General features: G+C 32.4%; 1 protein-coding gene across 3 annotated transcripts in view; it reads left to right on the top strand.

Moving 5' to 3' along the window:
- The window catches only part of INTS6 (integrator complex subunit 6), an 84,716-nt gene that overhangs the window by 18,734 nt on the left and 43,720 nt on the right, over positions 1 to 22,262 (top strand). The window contains exons 4-5 of one of the 3 annotated variants that reach the window (XR_004233286.1): positions 7,879 to 7,968; positions 17,635 to 17,870. Coding sequence is in view for 1 of the 3 variants with exons in the window: in XM_031961961.1 (XP_031817821.1) it covers positions 7,879 to 7,968 (90 nt within the window). In the remaining 2 variants the exon portion in view is untranslated. Of the gene's footprint in view, positions 1 to 7,878; positions 7,969 to 17,634; positions 17,871 to 22,262 lie in introns of those variants that run through there. The other 2 variants (XM_031961961.1, XM_031961962.1) reach the window with 2 other exon arrangements.

Below are 22,262 nucleotides of genomic sequence, written 5' to 3'. Positions count from 1 at the left end.
ATCAGCAAGGATACTTAAGTTAACTTTATTACTTTTTATTCTCTTTTGTGACCAATTAGAAATTTCATCTTGTAGTCATAATGCTATTGGTACCTGATTGTTTTCTCATCTTTAATTTTTCATTTTTTTAATAACTGTTTTATCTGTTTTAAAAATTAAAACATTTATGTAGGCAATCTGTTTCTATGATGGAATACAATTCAATTTTATAATATTCCATAATTAAACTATAGCTGTATATGTGAAAAAACAGAACATTTGTCAGCTAATTGAATGCAGTGAAAATTTTCATATACTTAGAATTTAAATGTTTTAATTACTTAACAGTGTGATAACACTTATACTCTTAAGAAATACCTTAGCAGCTCTTTGAATGAAGAGTTTTATTTTTTTTTGCATGTTTTTTTTTTTCAGTTTCATGCATTTATTCACATTTTATGATGAAATGATAGTTCTAATCTATATCAAGGAATGCTATGTAATATATAAGCTCGTGGGACTAGTTATAGTTAGAATGGTAAGTTAATGTAATTTAAACTACATAATAACTAAAAATTTCTTTGACTGCCCTTTTTTTTTTTTTAATCAAGAAATCCTTTTCTAATATTGTAATGTGAGTTTGTCCTATTGAATGATAACAAGATTTAGTTGAGTTAACTTTTAGTCCCTCTACTGGCAAACTCTTTAATAGCAGGGCTTAAATTTTTGGAGATTCTTTTATTGTTATTAATCTCTTGGTGTATGTCAGTCACTGTGCTAATTAGACATTAATAATTCAAAACCAAAATGATAAGCTCCTTAGGAGCTTATATTCCATTTGGGTCCTGACTATTTGCAATTTGTCCAATGTTTTAACTAGAAAATATCATTGCCATTATCCCACATGAATTGAAGTTAGAAAGCCTTTATTTTAAAAATACAAATATTGTTAGTTTCAAATAGAGAGGTTTTGAGACCTTCTCAGAAAACATTCTATTATTTTGAAGATTAACACCATTGTTTTCCAAAATTGATTGGGTTTATTAAATTTATTAAAATTGTAGCTTACAGATTTTCTGAATGTTGTCATTTTTCATAAAATCTGATCCTGTGGTACATACTTATTTGAAGATATAATTTGCAAAAAAGTATTGATTACTAAGTCATAGTTGCTACTTAGGAGTAGGAGAGAGTCAGAATTGCTTTTCATAAATTTAAGATTTCTGAAATTGCAAGAAAAGTTAATTTTCTTGAATTATCCCATAAGCATAAGCTTTTTATAAGTGAACCTTTCATTTTAAAGTGAATTAATTTTACAGAGAATTTGTTAATCTGATTGAATTTTTTTTCATAGATTTAAATCTCCAAAGGGTTTCTTAAAATCCATAAAGATCAGCCCTTTCATTTTATAAATAAGGAAAACAATACAGAGATGTTTTTACATGCTACTAGTTAAGTATTTGTGTTAGTAATTGATCCCTACTAGTGAGTGCTCTTTCTACTTTGCCATTGTCATTGTACTGTCTGGAAGGATCATGGTCATTTGTTTAGGTTTCATGAAACAGGAGTCTTATTTTTGTGAGGAAGGTGGGTTTCTGATTAAGATGGGTTTCTGATTTTATAGTCAAGATTATTAATTGGATTCATAACAGTTTCAGTTAAATAGCTATATTCAAAATCATCTTTGGAAAGGTATTGATCTACATCTGTTTTCCTTATATATATATATCCTCAGACATTAAATGAAACTAATGAAACTTTGTTATATTATCTTGCATTAAAGTATGCCCTTAAAAATGATTTAATAGGTGTGTGATGATTTTTATATATACATATACATATATATATATATCACACATACACACACACACACACACACACACACTCACACACCTCTTTTATATTCCCATATATACATAAGTTATAAATTTATGTTCATTCACTTTTACTTTATCTTAGAGGATTTGTTCTTAAGTGAATGGAGTAGTCCTAATGTTTTTTGCTTGGTAACTTGATATTAACCCCAGGAGTAAGCAATTTTAAAAAACAAGTACAGATGGGGTTTAAGAACTGACATGATACACGCATTAAGTAATATGGTATTAGTATAATTTTATTAAGTAGCATATATGCTAGAATCCTATAATATAATTGTAGATTAAATGGGGTAGTCAGTTTTGAATGCTTTCTGAAAAGGTTCTGTTAATACCAGAAGAATTTTTTAGGTGGTTCTTTTTTGTATATGTCCCTGAAGATTCATTATAGTAAGATGACAGTTTTTAACTAGCAACTTTCTCAATATAACCTAAGCAGTTTTTAATCTTTATTTTAATTCATTTAAATTCAACATGCACAATGTGCCAAAGATAGTGGACTAAATGGGACATTTTTGGATATAGTTAATATGGGAATTTGTTTTCCTTGACTGTTTTATTACATGGGTTTTGTTTTTTTCTCTTTTCTCCAATTGGGGTGAGAGAAAATAAAGTGCAGGTTGATTTTTAAAAATAGAAAATTCAACATTTTAAGGCATATATTATATAAGAGACTTAGGTGACTTTGTTGAGATCATTTTGAAAGGCAGCAGAAATAATTTCTTTTAGAAGTGATTTTTTTTTTCCTGACTAAAATCTATAGTAAAGAAGAAACTGACTGTTTGTTGAATATACATTTGTATATTTTATGGGTTGAGTCTTTTGGGACAAATGGAATGAATGCATGAAAGAATAACATGATAGAAGGCATAAAATAAAAATCTGCATTCTATTGCATACTCTAAATGTTGAAGAATTTCAGAAGATTGTTGGTGAAGGCTACAGTACTCGGTGAAAATTTCATGGACTATATAGTATTTGACCTGAATTTGTAAGCATAGCATGCAGTTTGGGGGAATGGAGAGAACATCCCCCTTGAGGGGGAGGATCTTGAGCAAAGTCAAAGAAGCAAAAATCAGAATGCCCTGCCTTTGAAACTGACCAATCTAAATTAGGATAAAAAGTCAGAGAAAATAAATATGCTAAGAAATCCCTACACCAAGGCAGTTTGCAACCCTTCAGTAAATTGAGAGTTACTTTTAGGTCTAGGAGGTGTTAAAAAGGTTGTGGTCAGTGTGCCTGAAGTGTAGGGCTTATGCTCCTCTAGATCTTGCTGAATCCAAATTCAGGTCTGTTTTTTCACTTTCCTTTAAAATTAGGCTGTAGTATACTAGGAAATTGTTGGCTAAATGAATTATGGTTTCATTATTTTGACAGAAATATGTACACTGGCTATAGAAAGATAGGAATTATAAGTTTTTGAAATCATAATGATATGAAAATATGAGTATCCATATGGATTCAGGAATGTTGTTGACACTGTTGAAGTAATCTGGAGCAAGATTTCTTAAACTTTTTCTACTTGTGACCCCTTTCTGCCCAAGAAATTTTGATATGATACTGTCTATGTGGGTATGTAAAATAGGTATACAAACCAAACGTTAAAAACAAATCATAATTTCATGACTTCCACACATTTAAGAGACCCCAGCCTAGTGGACTTGACCTTGAATTATGGTAGCAGGCATGCAAAATGAGCCTTGTCATAGGGATTTGGTTACTATAAATGTATAAAGATTAAAGTAAGGGAATAGAATAAATCAAAGGTACAGAATGTATAAGGGATTGGAGTTAAAATTTTTAGGGAATTTGAGAATAGTTTAGTTTTGGGAACAGGATGAATTTGGTTTAGAAATAGGTGGAAGTTAAGAGTGTAACAGTGTCAAATAGAGATGAGAAAGACAAGACTTTGGAAATTAGTGAGGTAGTAATGTTTAAATTATCTTATTCTAAGAATAAATAGATTTGGTGTCTATAATTATGCATTAACACCTTTTAATTTGATTATTTTTAATCAACTCATAATGACTTAGACATTTTATGAGAGATTTGTTAAATTCTATTTATAAAATTATTATTTGACCTAACATGTAGAGTGTTGGATTTTATTTCTATATCCTTATGGGACTATTCATAGTCCTGATTCAAAAGTGCATATAGGACAAATATATTCATGTGCACGCATAAACACATACACAAACACACGTTCCTTTACCCTATACCTCTTCATACATATAGTATAATTATCTACTTTGAAGTTTTTCTTAAAAAGCAATAAAGTTGAATGGAAAAAATCTTGAAATTGAAAAAATGAAACTATTTTTCCTTAAAGGAATTGATCATTTTTATAACGTTTACAGTAATGTAAAGAATGTAATGAGAGGCAATATAATATAGTAGTAGATGGAGAACTAGTTTCCCACATTTGTTATGTAACTTTGGATGATAACTGTCATCTCTGTGCCCTATGTGACTGTGTTAAGACTACAAGTTTCAGAGATGAAAATGGATTTGACTCAGAAGAGCAGTCTTGTATCTGCCATGTATTATGGAGACAGTTGAAACTGTCCCTTCCCTCAAGGAGCTTACATTATACCTGGGAAAACAATACAAGCCTCTTGTATTTAGATATGTGTGTGTATATACAAAAGTACAGAATGGATACTAGAAATCTTTGTGGGAAAGATGCTGAGTACAAGTCTGTCGGAATGTGGTGCTTGAATTGAATATTGAAGGAATTTAGGGATTCCAAGAGATTAAATAGCAGAAAGCATCTTGGATATGGCTATTAGCTAGAGCAAAGGTAAAACAGTATAGGTCTCTATACTGATAGATACTGTTATATTTGAATACAGGTCCAGAGAGACCAACAAATCTATGTTCAGCATGATGGTTTATTTTATGTGTTTATGAAGACCCAAATTCTGGGGAGGAGAAGAAGCCAGCTATAAACAAGAATGCTTTAGAAGGAGAACCTAGGTTTCATTGATAATTTTATGTGAATAATATAAGGCATTAATGATATATAATAATTGTATCTTGATTTTTATTTTGTAGAATTCTAAAATGAAACATAGAATCATTCTGCCAAAAGTTCTCCTTAATCTACTTAGTAGTATTTCCATAATTTCTTGATTTTGCTGTATGTGTTGATGTAGAATAGTGTATTCTTGTGACTATCAATTTGTCTTAAGCTTAGTTTTCAGTATTATACTATGAGTTTTTGATTATACTTTTATTCATCAGCCCCAATCTTTTTTCAGTGAGTCAGATCATCTTTTTCTCTTTTCTACCTTCTTAATCACCTGTTTGAGTACCTAGGCCAGCAAGTGCTTATTGTCCATTTTCTGCTTGTTTTCTACTCTTCCAAACTCAGCTCAAATATAATTTTTTTCATTGAAGGATTTATTGATTTTCCGCAGCCAGAAATATTTTTTTGCTTTCTTTAAAATATAACATTTTGCACTACTTTTGTTGCATTTCCACTCTTTACCTTGTATTTATAATCGTATCTATGCTCTTGAAACTCTTCTCCCTACTCAGTAACTTCCAGTGTATTTCTCCTCACTACTTCCCATTTCCTTGTATTTATTTAGTATTCACTTATGTAATGCTTCTCCTGAAAGAATGTAATATCTCTGAGGGCAGTGATTTGGTCATTTTTGTCTTTCTACTTGGTCTTTCATAGTTAGTAACTGGCACTTTAGGTGCTTAGTAAATGCTGATAGGATGGTCTCTCAGATAAGAAGTGCCGAGTTCAGTCCAGCCAATAACTTGTTTTACTTCATGTATTTCCCATAGCTTCAGCAGAGCTCCTTGTACATAGTAAGATCCTCTGTGTGACCTGAGAGAGAATGAGAATTCTTCTCTACCAATGCAGATCAGTAACTGGTACAATGTAATTTCACAGTTTCCTAGAGTGTCCCAGGTTTACCCTGTAATAATAGGGGAGGAACTTGAACACAGACCTTGCTCCAAGGATGGGTTGAATTTATGTGAATAGGGAGCGTGTGTTAGATGATGTTTTTTAACATAAGAAGTAGTGAACAAAATTGACAAAAGAATTGCGATTGACTTACTTTCATTTACTTTGCTCTTTAGCATCCACAGTGTATTTTTTTCTTAATGGCAAGAGGCTTGTATGAGAGGCTGAAGTGCATCTAAGCCTTCTTTTCTATTTAATGTTCATTTGTTAATTTTTTTGGGGGGGGGGAGGGAACGACTTGTATTTTTGAATAAATAGAAGCAGTAAGATTAGAAGGGAAACAAAGCTGGGAAGCAATTTTTATATGCAGGGTTTTTGATAAAAATCTCATTTTTAAAATAGAGAACTGAATTAAATGTATAAGAATCCAAGTCATTCCCCAATTGGTAAATGGTCAAAAGAAATGAACAAAAATTTTTCAGTTGAAAAAATTTAAGCCACTTAATGGCTTTAGTAGAGACACTACTCTCTAACAAAGAGATCATAAAAGAGGGAAAAAGAAGGGACCCACATGTGCAAAAATGTTTGTGGCAGTCCTTTTTGTAGTGGCAAGAAACTAGAAACTTAAGTGGATGCCCATCAATTGGAGAATGGCTGAATAAATTATGGTATAGAATGTTATAGAATATTGTTCTGTAAGAAATGATCAGCAGGATGATAGAGAAGCCTGGAGAGACTTTTTTTTTTTTTTTTTTTTTTTTAAATAGCCTTTTATTTACAGGATATATGCATGGGTAACTTTACAGCATTAACAATTGCCAAACCTCTTGTTCCAATTTTTCACCTCTTACCCCCCACCCCCTCCCCCAGATGACAGGATGACCAGTAGATGTTAAATACATTAAAATACAAATTAGATACACAATAAGTATACATGACCAAAATGTTATTTTGCTGTACAAAAAGAATCAGACTCTGAAATATTGTACAATTAGCTTGTGAAGGAAATCAAAAATGCAGGTGGGCAAAAATATAGGAATTGGGAATTCAATGTAATGGTTTTTAGTCATCACCCAGAGTTCTTTCTCTGGGCGTAGCTGGTTCAGTTCATTACTGCTCCATTGGAAATGATTTGGTTGATCTCCTTGCTGAGGATGGCCAGGTCCATCAGAACTGGTCATCATATAGTATTGTTGTTGAAGTATATAATGATCTCCTGGTCCTGCTCATTTCACTCAGCATCAGTTCGTGTAAGTCTCGGCCTGGAGAGACTTACATGAACTGATGCTAAGCGAAGTAAGCTAAGCAGAACTGAGAGAACATTGTATACGGCAACAAGAAGATAATGTGATAGACTTGTCTCTTCTCAACAATGCAGTGATTTAAGGCAATTCCGATTTCTATCACAAGGGTTGGGATAGAAAATGCTGTCAGTATCCAGAGAGAGAACTGTGGAGACTGAATATGTATTGAAGCATACTGTTGTCACTTTTTGCTTGCTTGTTTGCTTTTTCTTTCCCTTTATGATTTTTCTTATATATCATGACAAATATGAAAATATGTTTAAAGTAACTATCAGAATGCTTGCCATCTTGGGGAGGGAGAGAGGTAACAAAATAAGGGAGGGAGCACAAATTTGGAACTCAAAATCTTAGAAAAATGAATGTTGAAAGCTCTTTACATGTATAGGAGAAATAAAATATTAAGAAAAAAATAAATAAAGGCAACTAGTCAAATTGCTAGTATCTATTTCCTCATCTGTAAAATAAAGACATTAACACTTTTTTCCCAGGATGGTTGGGATAAAATAAAATGATCTTTGTAAAGCACTTTGCAAACCTGAAAAACACTGCAAGGTGCTAGCTACTATAACTATTTTTTTTTCCTCTTTCCCATTTTTGAATATGGAATTGGTTACTTTTATGGCTTAGCTATATAGTGTCTTGTTAGCCTTTCTATATATCTTCCTAGTAAAAATTAATTGATAGTATTTGGGAGGGGAAAAATTTTTAAATATTTGATTTTAAGCCAGAAATTTAAAGTCATAATAATGGATAATTTTCTTTTCTTTTTTTTTTTTTTTTTTTTTTACTCCCTTAGGGAAGAAACCCTTTTTTCCTGGAGCCAGCAATAATTATAACAATTACTGATGGGAGCAAGTTGACTACTACTAGTGGAGTCCAGGAGGAGGTAAGGTTTGTTTACTTTGGCATTCGTAATACAGAAACAGTTCTTTAAAAAAAAAAAAAAAAAAAAAAAAAGAATTTTTGTATTCAGTCAATTCTTGGTTATCTTCTAGTGAATTGTACACACACATACACACGCTTTGTAAGACCAAATGTAGTATAAACAGTTTGTGGCCTCATGTCTTCTTATCTCCATTAGCATGGAAAATTGAAAGTTGTCTGTATGTAGTTTAGTAGTAGGGTGAGCGTTTTGAATCTCTTCTTGGCATAAAATATTTATACTTGGATTTTCTTTTAACTTCCAAAAATAAATTGTGCATACATTTTTGTGAAATAAGTTAGCTAAAAAAATTTTTTTAAGCTATAAGCTTTTTAATTATATATATTGCATTTACTTGAGAACCTTCACATCATTTATTGTCTGAAGGTTTGAATAAGAAAAGAAATATCAGGTATTTTAAGCATATTAAAAACTCTTAGATATCTAGTTTCATATTCATAATAATGTTAGATGTCTAGCTTCATATTCACATGTTATTAACTAATGAAATTACCATAGCCTATGGAAATATGATATTGATTTATTAGAAACATTTGGTAAATTCAGAAGAAAAATTTACCAATCTACAGTAAGTACAGGAACCTGAGACCATAGTTATTTATTTATTTATTTATTTATTTATTTTTATTTAATAGCCTTTTATTTACAGGATAGACCATAGTTATTTAAAACAAAGTTAAAATTTTGTTCAGATCATAATTCAGAATTAAGATGTCCTTTTTTCCTTATAGCATATTAGTTTAAAAATGCTCCTTAGCTAAAATTTTGACTTACCTCCCCAAGCAGGAATTCACATAAGCTAATTACTTATGTCAATTTAATTCATAGATAACACATTTTACTTATATATTTTAAACTTCTTTCCATCTAATCTTTTCTGATATCTGTTAATAAGTAGCCAGTTGTTTTGAGTTAAGTTTTGTTTCTTTTTCTCTATATTGGACCTTCTTTGGGAAATTTGATGAAGCATGAAATAACCAGAAGATAGGTTTGGTGTGATGAGTACTCTTTAAATATTATTCCTTGGTTTTAGTAAATTAATAGTTCTTTACTGATTTTGTTTTTTGACCTTGTTTGGTTGACCTTCACATTGAAAAATTGTTTTCTTTTCTACTTTTAACTTCTAATTGGGAGTCCTTTCACTCTATAATTATACATGTGTATATAAGTAGATATGCACATATATGAACATACATGTATGTATATGTGTATTTGTTTCTACATATATGTATATGGGTATATGTGTTTTTTGCCTTTCATTAAACATTACTTTTGGGTATATGATTAGGTTTTATTTGACAAATCACTGTCTATTTTGAGTTGTTTTGTCTTTTGGTCCTCTCTAGCCCTTTGCTCATATATTTATATATTTTACAATATTTTGATTTGTGACTGACCTGAGGATATCTTTTATTATATCCCTGGAAGAAATATTGGGGAGAAGTCCCAATTGTTGACTTTCAAGTTTGAGAGCCATTCCCCTGGGAGAAAGGCAGGGAAGATTCCTTTTGTTAACATTATATGATGAGTTATATACTGCTGTGTGTTTCATGTTATACTTGTGTGGGAGAATAAATTTGCTGTTTCTGAACTCTTTTATATAAGTACAGTTTGTTCTTAATTCTGTTAATCTGGCTGTAAGAGGCTGTTACGGTTTTTTGTTGCTTGATATAATTGACTCCTGTTACCTTTTATCAACTTTTTTTCCAGGCAATATCTAATATACTGAGTTTAAGGATGTTCTGTGGTTATATTAAAATATTACAATTTTTCCGAGTTATTCAGGGCAACATGGATTTTTTTCTTCCTTTCGATTAGGAGATATTTACCAAAATAACAAAAGAATCAAGAAGTGATCACTGATAATTTTGTAACATTGAGATATTTCAGTATAGTGGATCCTAGTAGAAGGAGCCATAATTTTCTTGGTATAATGATGTGACAAATGTGAAAATTAAAACTTTACAGAGTTATTTGTTAAAATACTAACATGGATTTGGTAGGTCACACTTAGGTTGATATGCCATGACACAAAAACTTGTTTCATAGTTCATCTTTGTTATTCTTGCCTTTTCTGTAATTTAATGACTGCTAAGAGAAATTTGATGTTTTTGCTTTACTTAAACTTCATTAATGATGGTTCATAAATTTGATGATGAAGATAAAGGAATAATACCATTATTACTAACATTGAACTGAGGGATTTTGGAGACTCAAGATCAGAAAATTGGTATTTTCTTTTAATGGGATTTACCTGGTTATCATGTCAGATTTCTATTATTATGCTATGCTTTGATAGAAATATTTGGGTGTGGTTTTGTTTTTCCCCCCTTTATCGATATTGAGATTCTATTTTGGGGAGGCTTCACTAGATCTTACAACTTTGTTGATATTGTGGTCATTGTGTGTGTGTTATAAACTATGGAACCTGTGGAGCTGATAAAATAGATTCAGTGTGAAGAATTTTGATTAGAGGAAGAGCTTAGTTCTGTTCACCAGAGAACTCTTAAGGTAGCTGTGAAGTTACCTTGGAACTTTTTTACTTTATGTGGTTTAGTTAATTATACTAAAAAACTATTATTTATTTCTTGATTATTTCTAGATGAGTAATGAAAGAGGAAAAACTGGAGTTTTTTCAGATCACTTTTTAAAAGGAAGCTATTTGAAAATCAGAAGAGGTGTATATTATAAGTGTTATTGAGTGTTTTCTGGAAAGACAAGAATTCACTTAAACCTCTTATAACTGAACTACTAACTGGCTACAGTACATTGGGTTGATTTTTCTTTCGTCTCATTTTTCATATTTGTTGTTTTCTATCTGTTCATGATACTACTACTTTCTTCAATGAATGATTTGCTGGTTCATCTCTTTGTCTCCAAGGAACCAGCACACTTCTTCAGAATCATTCTCCTGAATCACATGCCAGTGCTTTGTTCAGGAACTTAGGGTATTTCTCCTTTGTTTATGTGCCAGCCTGGATCTAACCATCTTCTTCAAGGACTGTCATAATCTTACCATATCCTAACTATATTGCTGCCTCCTTCCCAACTCATCTGCTCTCAGAGTACCTTTACTGTGTCCAAAGTATGTCATATGAATCTTCGCCTTACACTTTTGTGTATGCTATGCTCCAGGTCTGGAGTAATCACTTCTCCTATATAAATTTTACACATATTTAGGTAGTTTCATCTGAAGATGAACAATAATAACGAAAAGAAATAATATGACATTTTAAGTTTTAAAATATGCTTTATTTATGTTACCTTATTTGATTCTTAAAATAATCCTATTATCCATATAGTTAAATTTAATTATACCCATTTTAACAATGAAACCTCATCAGGGTTACATTACATACCCAGAGTCTCATTGTTGTGTGGTAGAACTGAGATAGGAATTTGGTACTTCTGAACTCCAATTCAGTCTTCTTAGTTAGAAAATCAGGTTTAAAAAAAAAAAAAAAGCAAATGTTCTTCCCATAGACTCCACCAGCCATCGTACCTTTAGAATCTGCACCGCACTGTTTTTAGTTAAACATGACTTGTTTTTCATAGTACCTAGCAGAGTGCTGGATTCATAACAGTGCTCAGTCAGTACTAGATTGATTGATCCTAGACAAATTAGTGTTGTGGCCACTCACCTCTAAGGCACACTTTGTATACCTAAGCTTTAAATTGACAGTCTCCATTTATCTGAGGCACTGCTCTTGTTTATCTTCAAGACAGGGCATCTGGAGGAAGAATGACCTTAAATTAAAAGTTCATAGGAAGGTATTGTGTGTGTGTGTGTGTGTGTGTGTGTGTGTGTGTGTGTGTGTGTTTTTTCCTGAGGCAATTGGGATTAAGTGACTTGCCCAGAGTCACACAGCTAGGAAGAGTTAAGTGTCTGAAGTCACATTTGAACTCAAGTCCTCCTGACTTCAGGATTGGTGCTCTGTCCACTACATCAATTAGCTGCCCCTATATAGTGTTTTTATAAATGCCAGTTGATCCTTTTATTTCAGAAATTAAGGAAAAGTATTGATTCTTTATGTAGATGTTATGCAGACAACTTGTATCATAAAGAGAAATGTATGCTTTCTAGCAAGTAAACTGTTTTATGAAAGACTTTAATAGTTCATTTGTGTGATTTGAGAGGAATGCTTATTACCCAAAAACAAAATTATAGCTGACTGTTGTAACTGCTAGTTAATTCTCCATAATTTATCTTTTACTTTGAATTGAAGTTTAGTAATATAGTATTGTTTGCCAATCTAAACATGCAAGAGATCTAAATGAACTAGTTTTAAATTATTCACTACAAAACAGTAAGCCTCTGATAAAAAAAGAAAAAAGATACCTTTTTTTATTGTCTTTGTAAATAACATACTTGACCTGAATAATGGACCACATGAGGCCCATATTTGTTTGTAAAAAGGCATATTTTTTGACATTAACCGATAAAATCATTGAAGGTGACATAGCTAAGTAAGAGTTTATTTTGTATCCCAGATTAAGAATTTGGGATGTATATGGTTGTTTTGTTTAATCTGTTTTTTATTTGTTTTCATTTGATGCTGGTGTGTTGTGTATATTTCTCTAGAACATTAGTATAGCAATTTATATATAATTAGTTAAGATCTTTTGGTGACATACAAAATCTGCTAGAATAATTTCCTAGCATGTAACTCTAGGTTTTGCACATTTTCAGACAGAATCTTGTAAAACTTATATTTTGCATTTTCAGTCCTGGCACAGAGTATTAGTATAGCTCGCAAAACTCTCATATTACCAGTCAAATTATATATAGCTCGCAAAACTCTCATATTACCAGTCAAATTATAATATGGTAGTCAACTAAGATTTTGATGAACTCCCTTGCAGGCAAACAAAACTTTTCATTACCTGTTCTACTGATAGAAAGTCCTTTTGTCTAATTGATTGCTGCAGTACTGCTTTATAGCTAAAATATTCAACCATAGCATGCATCTGGGAGGGTGTAGTTGATGATATTGTTCAATAGTCAGTACACAAATTCTTTCAGACTATTTTCATTAGCACATAGTGGTAACATTCTATGATGGGCATGTCAGTTGATATTAAAAATGTTTTTTTTTCTTATCTTGTTGATGGCTATAATGGTTTATCTCTGGAATGCAGAGATGTTCATAATTCTCTCTATATATATTCATTAATGTTAGGATTACTTTGGATACCAAAATTTTCTGTTGAAGTTTGTATCGTACTTGCTGTTGACATTAAGTAAAGACTATAGGTTCTCATTCATTTTCCCAGTAAATAATTCACAGGTCCATCAGGCAAGCCAGTGTTTTTGGTCTCAAAGCTCCTTTATCAAAATCTATTTCTAACTTTCTCACAGAGCTTGGTGCTTTAATTTATATAGAAGATGTTGACTTGTGATACAGCTTTATATAAAATGTCTATTGATCTAAATTGATGTCTTATATCTTATAATTATGGACAGGTTGGTCTTATATCCTATAATTATGGACAGGTTGGTTGCTCTTAAGAGTTTTAGTTGAAAGAAAGGATATAGATTAAGATCCTTTAGAATTTTATGTTATTGAGATTGATTTCCCTAGGCCATTTTGAAGTTATTGGGATGTTTGTTTTAATTCAGAAAAACAGAACTGTTAAAAATTTGTGATTATACTTCACATTTTTATGATTTCTGTAGCTACAAATATCAGATGTCATTACTGATGCTACTGAAGTCTTTATTCTCATTTTCTGAAGTTACTAATTTCTGCCCCTACCTAATTTTATAGCCATAGGCAGTCCCCTAACTTCTCTGAGCCAGTTCTTACGTCTCTCCTGCCTGACTTCGTTCCTACTCGGCCAGGCACCAGCTGAGTTGAGGCCCTCATTACCTCTCCTCCTGGTCTCCCTATACCTCCCAGGTCCCCGGAGGACTGAGACTGCCATGACGGCCACAGTCATGTGTAAAACCACTTGTCTGACATTTGACCTTTTGACCTCTTCATCCCTTTTATGGTTTCTTCACTCCCCTATACAGGTTCAGCAGTCTGCACTGGCTTTTTTTCTAGTTCTCACCACCTTGGATACTCCATCTTGCCATCTCTCTTTCTTTGCACTTGCTATTCTCCGTGTCTGAAAATTTCTTCTCTTTAACTCATTCCCCCGGCTTCCTTCAAGACTCATCTCCAATGCCCCTGTTTGCAGGAGGCCTTTCCTGTATCTCCTATCTACTCTATTTCAATTCTGTACAACTCTTCATGACTCCATTTGGGGTTTTCTTAATTAACAAAGATATCAAGAAGTTGTCATTTCCTTCCCCAGCCCATTTTATAGATAAGGCAGACTGACCAGATTTGAAGATGAGTTTTCCTGACTTAAAACTCTATACTATACATTGTGCTACTTAATATGTAGATTTTTTTTTCATATTATCTCCACATTGGAATTTGAGCTTTTTTAGGGCAAAGTTTGTTTTGGACTTTGTTTATATTCTCATTATTTGGCACACTGGTTATAAGCATTGCCAGGAAACTGTTTTAATACTTCATGAGGTGTTCTCTTAGGGTCCATACTGATGGGATTATAGATCGGTAAATTATTCTGCATGTTTTTTTTAAAATCCAAAATTAGACATAACACTTCATTTCTTTTTTTCTGACTTTATGAGAATAGTTTTTATTTCATTGGGTAACCACTAATCCAAAATTGGCCCAGAGCGTGTCCATATTCTGTCATGTCATCATGTAATATCTCCAATAAAACATCTTTGCATGAATCTTAACTGAAATTATTGAAGGCACCTTATTTGTGTGTGCCTATTTTTAAAGAGGTAAATGGAAAGTAACCTAAAAATCATTTCACCTGATAAGTATTAGAATGGGCTATCCTATATATTAAACAAGGCTCACTCTATGTCTGTCTGCTTTTCTGTATTTTCAGGAACTGGGAGAAATAGCCCTGTCTGTTCCTGTAGCATATATTCATTCTATTTTTTTTCCTTCTCCCCCTGAGGCAATTGGAATTAAGTGACTTGCCCAGGGTCACACAGCCAGGACATTTTAAGTGTCTCCTGTCTTCAGGGATGGTGTTCTATCCACTCTACCATGTAGCTGCCCCACACTTCAACAGTATTTGTTAGCTAATTAATGTCTATTGTGTTCAGATAATTTCTTCCCCTGTTCAGACTACCCCCTCCCCCCAACCCCCCACTCCTCAGCCCCAGGCAATTGGGGTTAAGGGACTTGCTCAGGGTCTAAAAGTGTTTTAAGTGTCTGAGTTCAAATTTGACTTCAGCCCCAGACTACCCATTTTTATTCAGCTTACTTTCTAGTTGTATTTGTCCCATTTGGGGTGGAGTACAAGTTGACACATTATTATCAGCATATTGTGAAAATAATTTTTTATTTTTGAAATATATGATTTTAAAAGAGTTTTCTTTGTTTTTAGGTGACACCTTATAATTTCTTGGTTAAATCCTCAACAACTTATAATTATTTGGAAAGTGTTTCTCTGTTAGGATATCTTTATTTTCCCATAATGCCACTCCATTATTTTACTTTTTTTATTGAGTCATTTGGGAAAAAAGATTTTGAAGTAGAATACTGATATATTTAAAAAATATTTGAAAATGTTATTTATAGAATAGAATAACTGGCTAGTCTTCTCAAAGAAGAAATTAGAAATGCAGTCATTGAATTAATCAAGCATTTTTGTGATTTTGTAGGAAAATAAAGATTTCTTTTTCAGAAGATAAAAACATCTTTACCTTGCATTTATTCCCTTGTCAGAACCAATAAGTAATAAATATGAGCAATTGCACATGTAAGGAAAATTTCATATAGAAATGTTCCATAATTTTCCATCCACAATTTCTTTCACACAGACTGAAAACAGTGTATGCAATATAATTACAAATCAAAGACAACACCAAAAAAATAATGTGAAAATGAGTAATATTAAATATAAGAACATTTGATTTCCCAAGATAATGACTTTGAATAATAAGAGAAATGTTTTTCACTAAGTCTGGTAAGAATTTAGATAAAATGAAAACTATCCTGACTTTGCAAATTGTTAAATACTAAAATGGATTTTCAAGTAAGATTGAGGAATTTTCTTTCAGGAAGTGTTTTAAAATGGGATAAATTCTCATCTGTCCTATATGGTTTTAGGTGTTCCTGCCTTAAAAGACTAGATGATGTCCTGACATCCTTACTGGATAGTAATTCCACACTTGCAACAACTTCTTGGCTAAACATGATATTTGAAAGTAATACTTTCTTAAATACATTTTAATGCACTTGTAATGAATGAACTGGTAGTGGTGAGTACTTGTTTTATAGGGACTTATTAAAGGTGTTTATAAAGAATCAGTTTCTTAGACTTATAATTCATAATAGGAAATCTTAGGTTATCTTTAACAACACTAGTTTTCTTGGGTAGTGTGTAGTAAATTGTATTGTATTTAAAAATTTCCAGAAATCGGAAAGGAAAATAATAATTTGGAAATTATTAGGATAATAGATTCCTATTTGCTTTTCTCTTATTAAGACTATCTGATAAGGAATCTTGGGCTAACTAAAGCTTGCAGCTCAAATAGATTTAATTTCATCTTGATAACATAATACCTTAGAACATTTTATATCTATGAGAGTTTTTTGAAATAATAGAAAACTTTTGGCCACAGTAGATTTTTTTTAAAGAAGCGGTTGGATTAAATCCTGAATTTTTTTTTTTTTTTTATTTGATCTTGGAGCTTTTCTTTTTATAGAAAAAATTAAATTGTTTTAAATTATTTTTAGTCACAATTTTTAAAAAATTCAGAATAATAGGGCATGAATTTTATACGTATATTAGTATAAATCAATGGAAATGTGTTGTACAGTTTTAAAGATAGATTTTGTCCTATTTCATCTGAGGTTGGTTAGTATACAGTATTTAGGAATGCAACAGAGCTAGTTATCAGGGTGTTAAAAAAAAAATGGCATGTGACAGTCTTAGTAACTTAGTAACTTCATAATGCAGATTTGGTGGTTGGGTAGTAATTTTTCTTAAGATTATATAAATTTTTATCTATCTGTGAAAAATTCTGGAATTACATTACATTTCTACTAACAGGAAGAACATATTCTCATAAGCATTCTTTGTAGCACTAACTGCCTTGGGTCTTCCTTACATCTCTTGACCTGGGATAAGCACTATGCTACTATGACCTGCTATTGTGATTTGATGGTGTGGCTTTTTTTTTTTTAACATTAGAAATCTTTTTCTAGTATTGTACTTAGTATGAATGGTTTAGCTTTCTAGGTTCTTGCTATTTGTTTTGCTATTTTTCTTCCTATTTTTCTCACTCCATTCTTATTTGAAGTAGCAGCTTTACTTTTTAGACTACTTTTTTTTGGCGGGGGGGGGGGGGGGGGGGTAAGAAATATCTTGTTGAGCAGCTTCAGCAGGATGTTGGAGTTTTGGTCATTGCATCAAAGCAAGGCTACATTTGCTTCTAGAGGAGGCTCTTTTGGTTTATTTCCCACCCACTCTCCCACCCACCCCACCTCTTGTCTTCTCAGTTTGAGTCACTGATTTTCCCCTTTGTTTTGTTTGTTGTGGTTTTGATGTTTTCTTTCCTTTCAGCTGAAGGAGCAGTCCAGTGGTTTCAAGAAGTGCCAAAGTGCACTAACTGTCTCATGATGACTGGTGCCTCAGGGAGGGTCATGATTCCTGGATACAGGATCGACCTGATCCTGGATGTCACTTCAAGCACTCAGATCCGTGGGGGAGAGATGCCTTGTCTAATGGCTAGTCTTCCTCAGTTCTTCTCAAAAGTCTGATGCTAGTCATCTCAGAAGGCCTCAGAAAAAGCCCTAAAGGTGAGCAGAGTAGAGTGTAGTTCTCTCTGGGGGCTGTGAATATATGTTAAGCACAAACTTGACCCAGCAGAACCAGGGTTGAATTAGAAAATCAAATCTGATGTTTCATTTCCAACTTTCAGGTATTAGAACCACCCCTAAAATTCAAGACCCATTTAAAGGAAGGGCTCTTGGTCTGCCTCCAGGATTTCAAATCTAGGGCTTTAAGGGCAATAGGCCATATTTTTCTGGGTTAATTAGATGTGTCCAGACCAACAAGGATTGATCAGTGCTTTGGTTACGTAATTTAACTCAGTTATTTGTTATGGCCTTTTAAGAAATTATAACACTTTTAGTAGTATCTATCTCTTGAATTTGATATATATTTACTAATTCTGTTCAGGCTGTTGACTTTAAAGTTTCAACAGTTGGAGAGCTTTTGTAATGCAGTGTTGTTTGGTTTTGATAGGATTGCCTTTCATCAGCCTCCTTTGAACCAGTTGCAGTTTTTAATGGCATCATGCAGATATTGAGGGATCCAACTTTTTTAAAGAATAGTTTCCTGAAGAATATTGTCTCTTTATGCCTATATTGTTAGAATAATGAGCTTTAGACACTAGCAGTTCCTATGATGAAGCAAGCTCTTAAATTTCTGACCATTGCTCTGAATGAAGAGAAGGGTCAACTTTTTTCTTTCATTTTTAAGATTTCATAGAATCCATGGTCTGAATTATGAACTTTTGGGAATAGAAACAAAGAATAAGTGTCAGTCCCCAACTACTTCATAATAACTAGTCTAACCTACATAATTGCTAGGATGGACTTTTCCAGAATCTGTACAATGAACTTTCTGATCCTGATAAGGTGTGAGAACTTGAATGATAGAGTTGAGTCTTAAATGAATGAATGATGGTTTTTTAATTCCTACCTTTCTCTAGAGGTAGGCATAGTATCTTCAAATACTGATTCCTTACTGACTATCCTTGAAGGGCAGATAGCTTTGCTTTTAAGATTTTTGGGAGGGTAATGATGTTATTTTTAAGGTGATTGTTCACTTTGGACCAAACTTAGTATTTGTGGAGTAGGAAGAGATTTGCCAAACTGGACTATATCTGCTTAAATCCTTTTTTCATATGTACTTATGAGTAATATGTTGCTTGTAGTGGCATGTAGTCTCATAGTTCTTCATTTGACCTATTCATTTTTGAAGATGTCTAAGCAGTGGTTCCTTAAAGTGCTTTCTTCACACTTCATTTTCTGAAGTATATCTGTATACTCTTACAGCTTGTAAAAGTAGCAATGAAAGGGAACACTTGTGGAGAGAGAATTATGATCTTTCATATAGTGATGTCTAGAAACCATCCAATAGTTTCACAGTTGAGTATTGAAGTCTTGTCAGGTCCATCGGTATTAAGTGGGCCAGGAAATAAGTTGTTATCCCCAATTGGAACCAACTAATTGAGCAAGGAAATAGTATTTCTACTTGAAAATACTACTTGAATAAAATAGGTTGAATAGATTTTTGGCTTAAAGGAAGTTAGGATTAGTTGCCTTTTTGTCTGTAACTACTGACTTTTTAAAATAATACATCTGTATTTGATGATTTTATTTATGTTCCTAAAGGACACATTGGAAAGAAAAAAAAAATTTGTTTTTGAACTGCTGTTACTGGACACAGAATTATTGGAAGAATGGATGGTTAAATAAAGATTATAACCAATAACAAATCCACGTCAATAGCTGTGATTTTTACTTTATCATCTTTCTTTAAATTTAATGATTGAGATGGCATTCAGAGTTTTGAAAATAACAAAAAATAAGTATTTAAAAACTTGGTTTTCCTGCTCCTGAGTCTTCATTGATCTCATATATGTTCACATGAAATGAATAAACCTTAAATACCCCTGTCCTGATATTTAAGAATTGAAACTATTGTAATTGTAACAATCTGATAAGTTTTTGGTCTAACCTCAATTAAAATTGTAAATCTGGGAAATTTTACCAAAAGCATCACAAAGCAGAAAATTAAATGAAATGATGGGGGAGAGGTTGTTTTGATATTAATTTTTATTTATCTGGCCCTTCTCAACAATTACTTTTTAGTTTTCCAAAAATTTTTACTGATAATACATAAGTTAGGTCACAATAATGGAAGTAATTAGGTAACAGTGAATAGAGTACCAGGCCAAATTGAAATCTATCTGACCCTGAACCAAGTTATTGACCTCTGCTCTAGTTTCCTTAACCACTGAGATTGAGGTTATGATAGTGCTTAACTTTCAAGGGTTAGTGTGAGAATCAAGTTTTAGCACAGTGCCTGGTACATTGTAGGTGTTTAATAAATATTTCCTTCTCTTGGACAGTAGTTTAACAATCATATCTGTTAGTTATCTTGTAATGTAATAAAATATTCTGGGCTTTGCTTTATTGATTTCCAATAAATCTTTATACATAAGATTCATCTTCTTTAGTACTCTATGTCATATATTCTGTTTTCCCTGTGAAATTTAGCTGTCCTCTAGTCTTGTTTTATCCTTCCATCTTCCATATCTGTACTTTGATATGTAGCATTTTTTCCAATGTTCATTAGAAATTATTCTCTTCATTCCTTTTACTATTGAAATCTCACACTTGGAATTTCAACTTGGATGCTTTTACCTCCATCTGCCCCAAATAAAAGTGATATCTTCCTTCTCGGATTTCTTTTTGTTTGCCTGGCTCTTACTGGAATCTGTGATATTTTATGTTGTTTCATTTAAGGGGAAAGGAGAATGATCTGGAATTCACAAAGCCAGAGTAAGAGAGCCAAGAGTAGAATCATGAGAATACAGTGTTTTCAAAGATCTTTAAAAATCTCTAGTTTCCTAAAAGATTCAGCACAACCACAACCACAGCTTTTCCTGATTGCCATAGCTAGTTCCCCAACCCAGATGAGTTTATATCTATTTCATAGATGCTTATAGACACATGTATTCTTTATGTATGAAGAATACATATGCACAGTGTTTACATGTGTGTATATAAACAAGTATACATATATGTAAATATATAATATAGAATCATATTGTGTGTACAGGTATATAGAGAGCATAACTCCATTGGACTGGCCATATTATACCAATTATTTTTATATATATTATGCCAAATATACACTTGCCAAAATGGACTGGCCATATTATACCAATTATTTTTATATATATTATGCCAAATATACACTTGCCAAAAAGATTAGTTTTTGGAAAACTCTGACATAACTAGCTGTCACATGGTAGTCAGAAAAAGCCATACAAGAATGTTCTCAAGGTCTCTTTTAAAAACTTTAGAATTGATTGATTGTATGACATGGGAAACACTATCCCAGCACTGCCCAGCATGGCGTGCCCTCATCAGAGAAGGCAGCTATGCTCTGTAAGCAAAGCAGAATTGAATTCGTCCAAAGGAAATGCAAAATGTGCAATATTAGACAAATTACCCCAAATGTTCATGTAGACTATTTGTGTCCGGCCTGTGGCAGAGCATTCTGAGCTCATATTGATCTGATCAGCCACAGTCAGATGTACTGTACCTTAACTCTTAACATAGCGATGTCATTTTGGTCCTTTTCAAACACAAAGGACAACAACTGTAACCAACCACATAATGTCCTCTTTTAGACCAGAAGTTCCCAGAAGAAAAGGCCTGCTGTTTTTCATCTTTATGTTGCCTGCCTTCTAATAGAGAGCTTTTTGCACAGGAAACATTTAATGTTAGTTGAATTAAAAACTAATTGTTTGAGTTGTACTCTTTGCTTTCATACAAACAACTAATTATAGACTGTTTCTTTAGTAATGAAGTGAAATGTTTGGCCTATGAGAACTAGTCAATTAGAGTGAACAGTTACAGAGTGAATAACAGAACTTCCCAGTTCCCACATACCACTTCATAATTGTGTTAGAGAAATTTTATTTTTAAATTAGTTGGAATTTGTGATGCATTTAAACATCAGTTATAACATTAGGAGTAGTGTACAAGTTTTCAGGCTAGCATACAAGTCTCCTTATTCCATGATGGATCTGAAATACTGAACATCTGTAATAAAAAGTAAAAAAAAAAATAAGATTACTTTGAATAATTTTATTTATGAATATTCCGCAATAGTATTGAACTCGGGACTACTTAGGATATCACTTAATGATGAGGGATCAAAATAGACTAGTTTAGGGAGTATTATCATCTTTATTATATTCGCTCAGCCTATCCAAGAGCACTTGATATTTTTCTAATTGCTGAGATCTGGCTTTATGTGGAAAGTGTTTTGTAGTTTTGCTCATATAGTTCCTGACTTTCCTTTGGCAAATAAATTCCCAAATAATTCCCAAATATTTTATACTAACAGCAGTTATTTTAAATGGAATTTTTCTATCTCTTACTGTT

The sequence above is a fragment of the Sarcophilus harrisii genome, chromosome 3 (genome assembly GCF_902635505.1).
Source record: "Sarcophilus harrisii chromosome 3, mSarHar1.11, whole genome shotgun sequence".
NCBI classification, from domain to species: Eukaryota; Metazoa; Chordata; class Mammalia; order Dasyuromorphia; family Dasyuridae; genus Sarcophilus; species Sarcophilus harrisii.
Note: the sequence above shows the minus strand (reverse complement) of the source record. Positions and strands in the feature narration are given on the sequence as shown.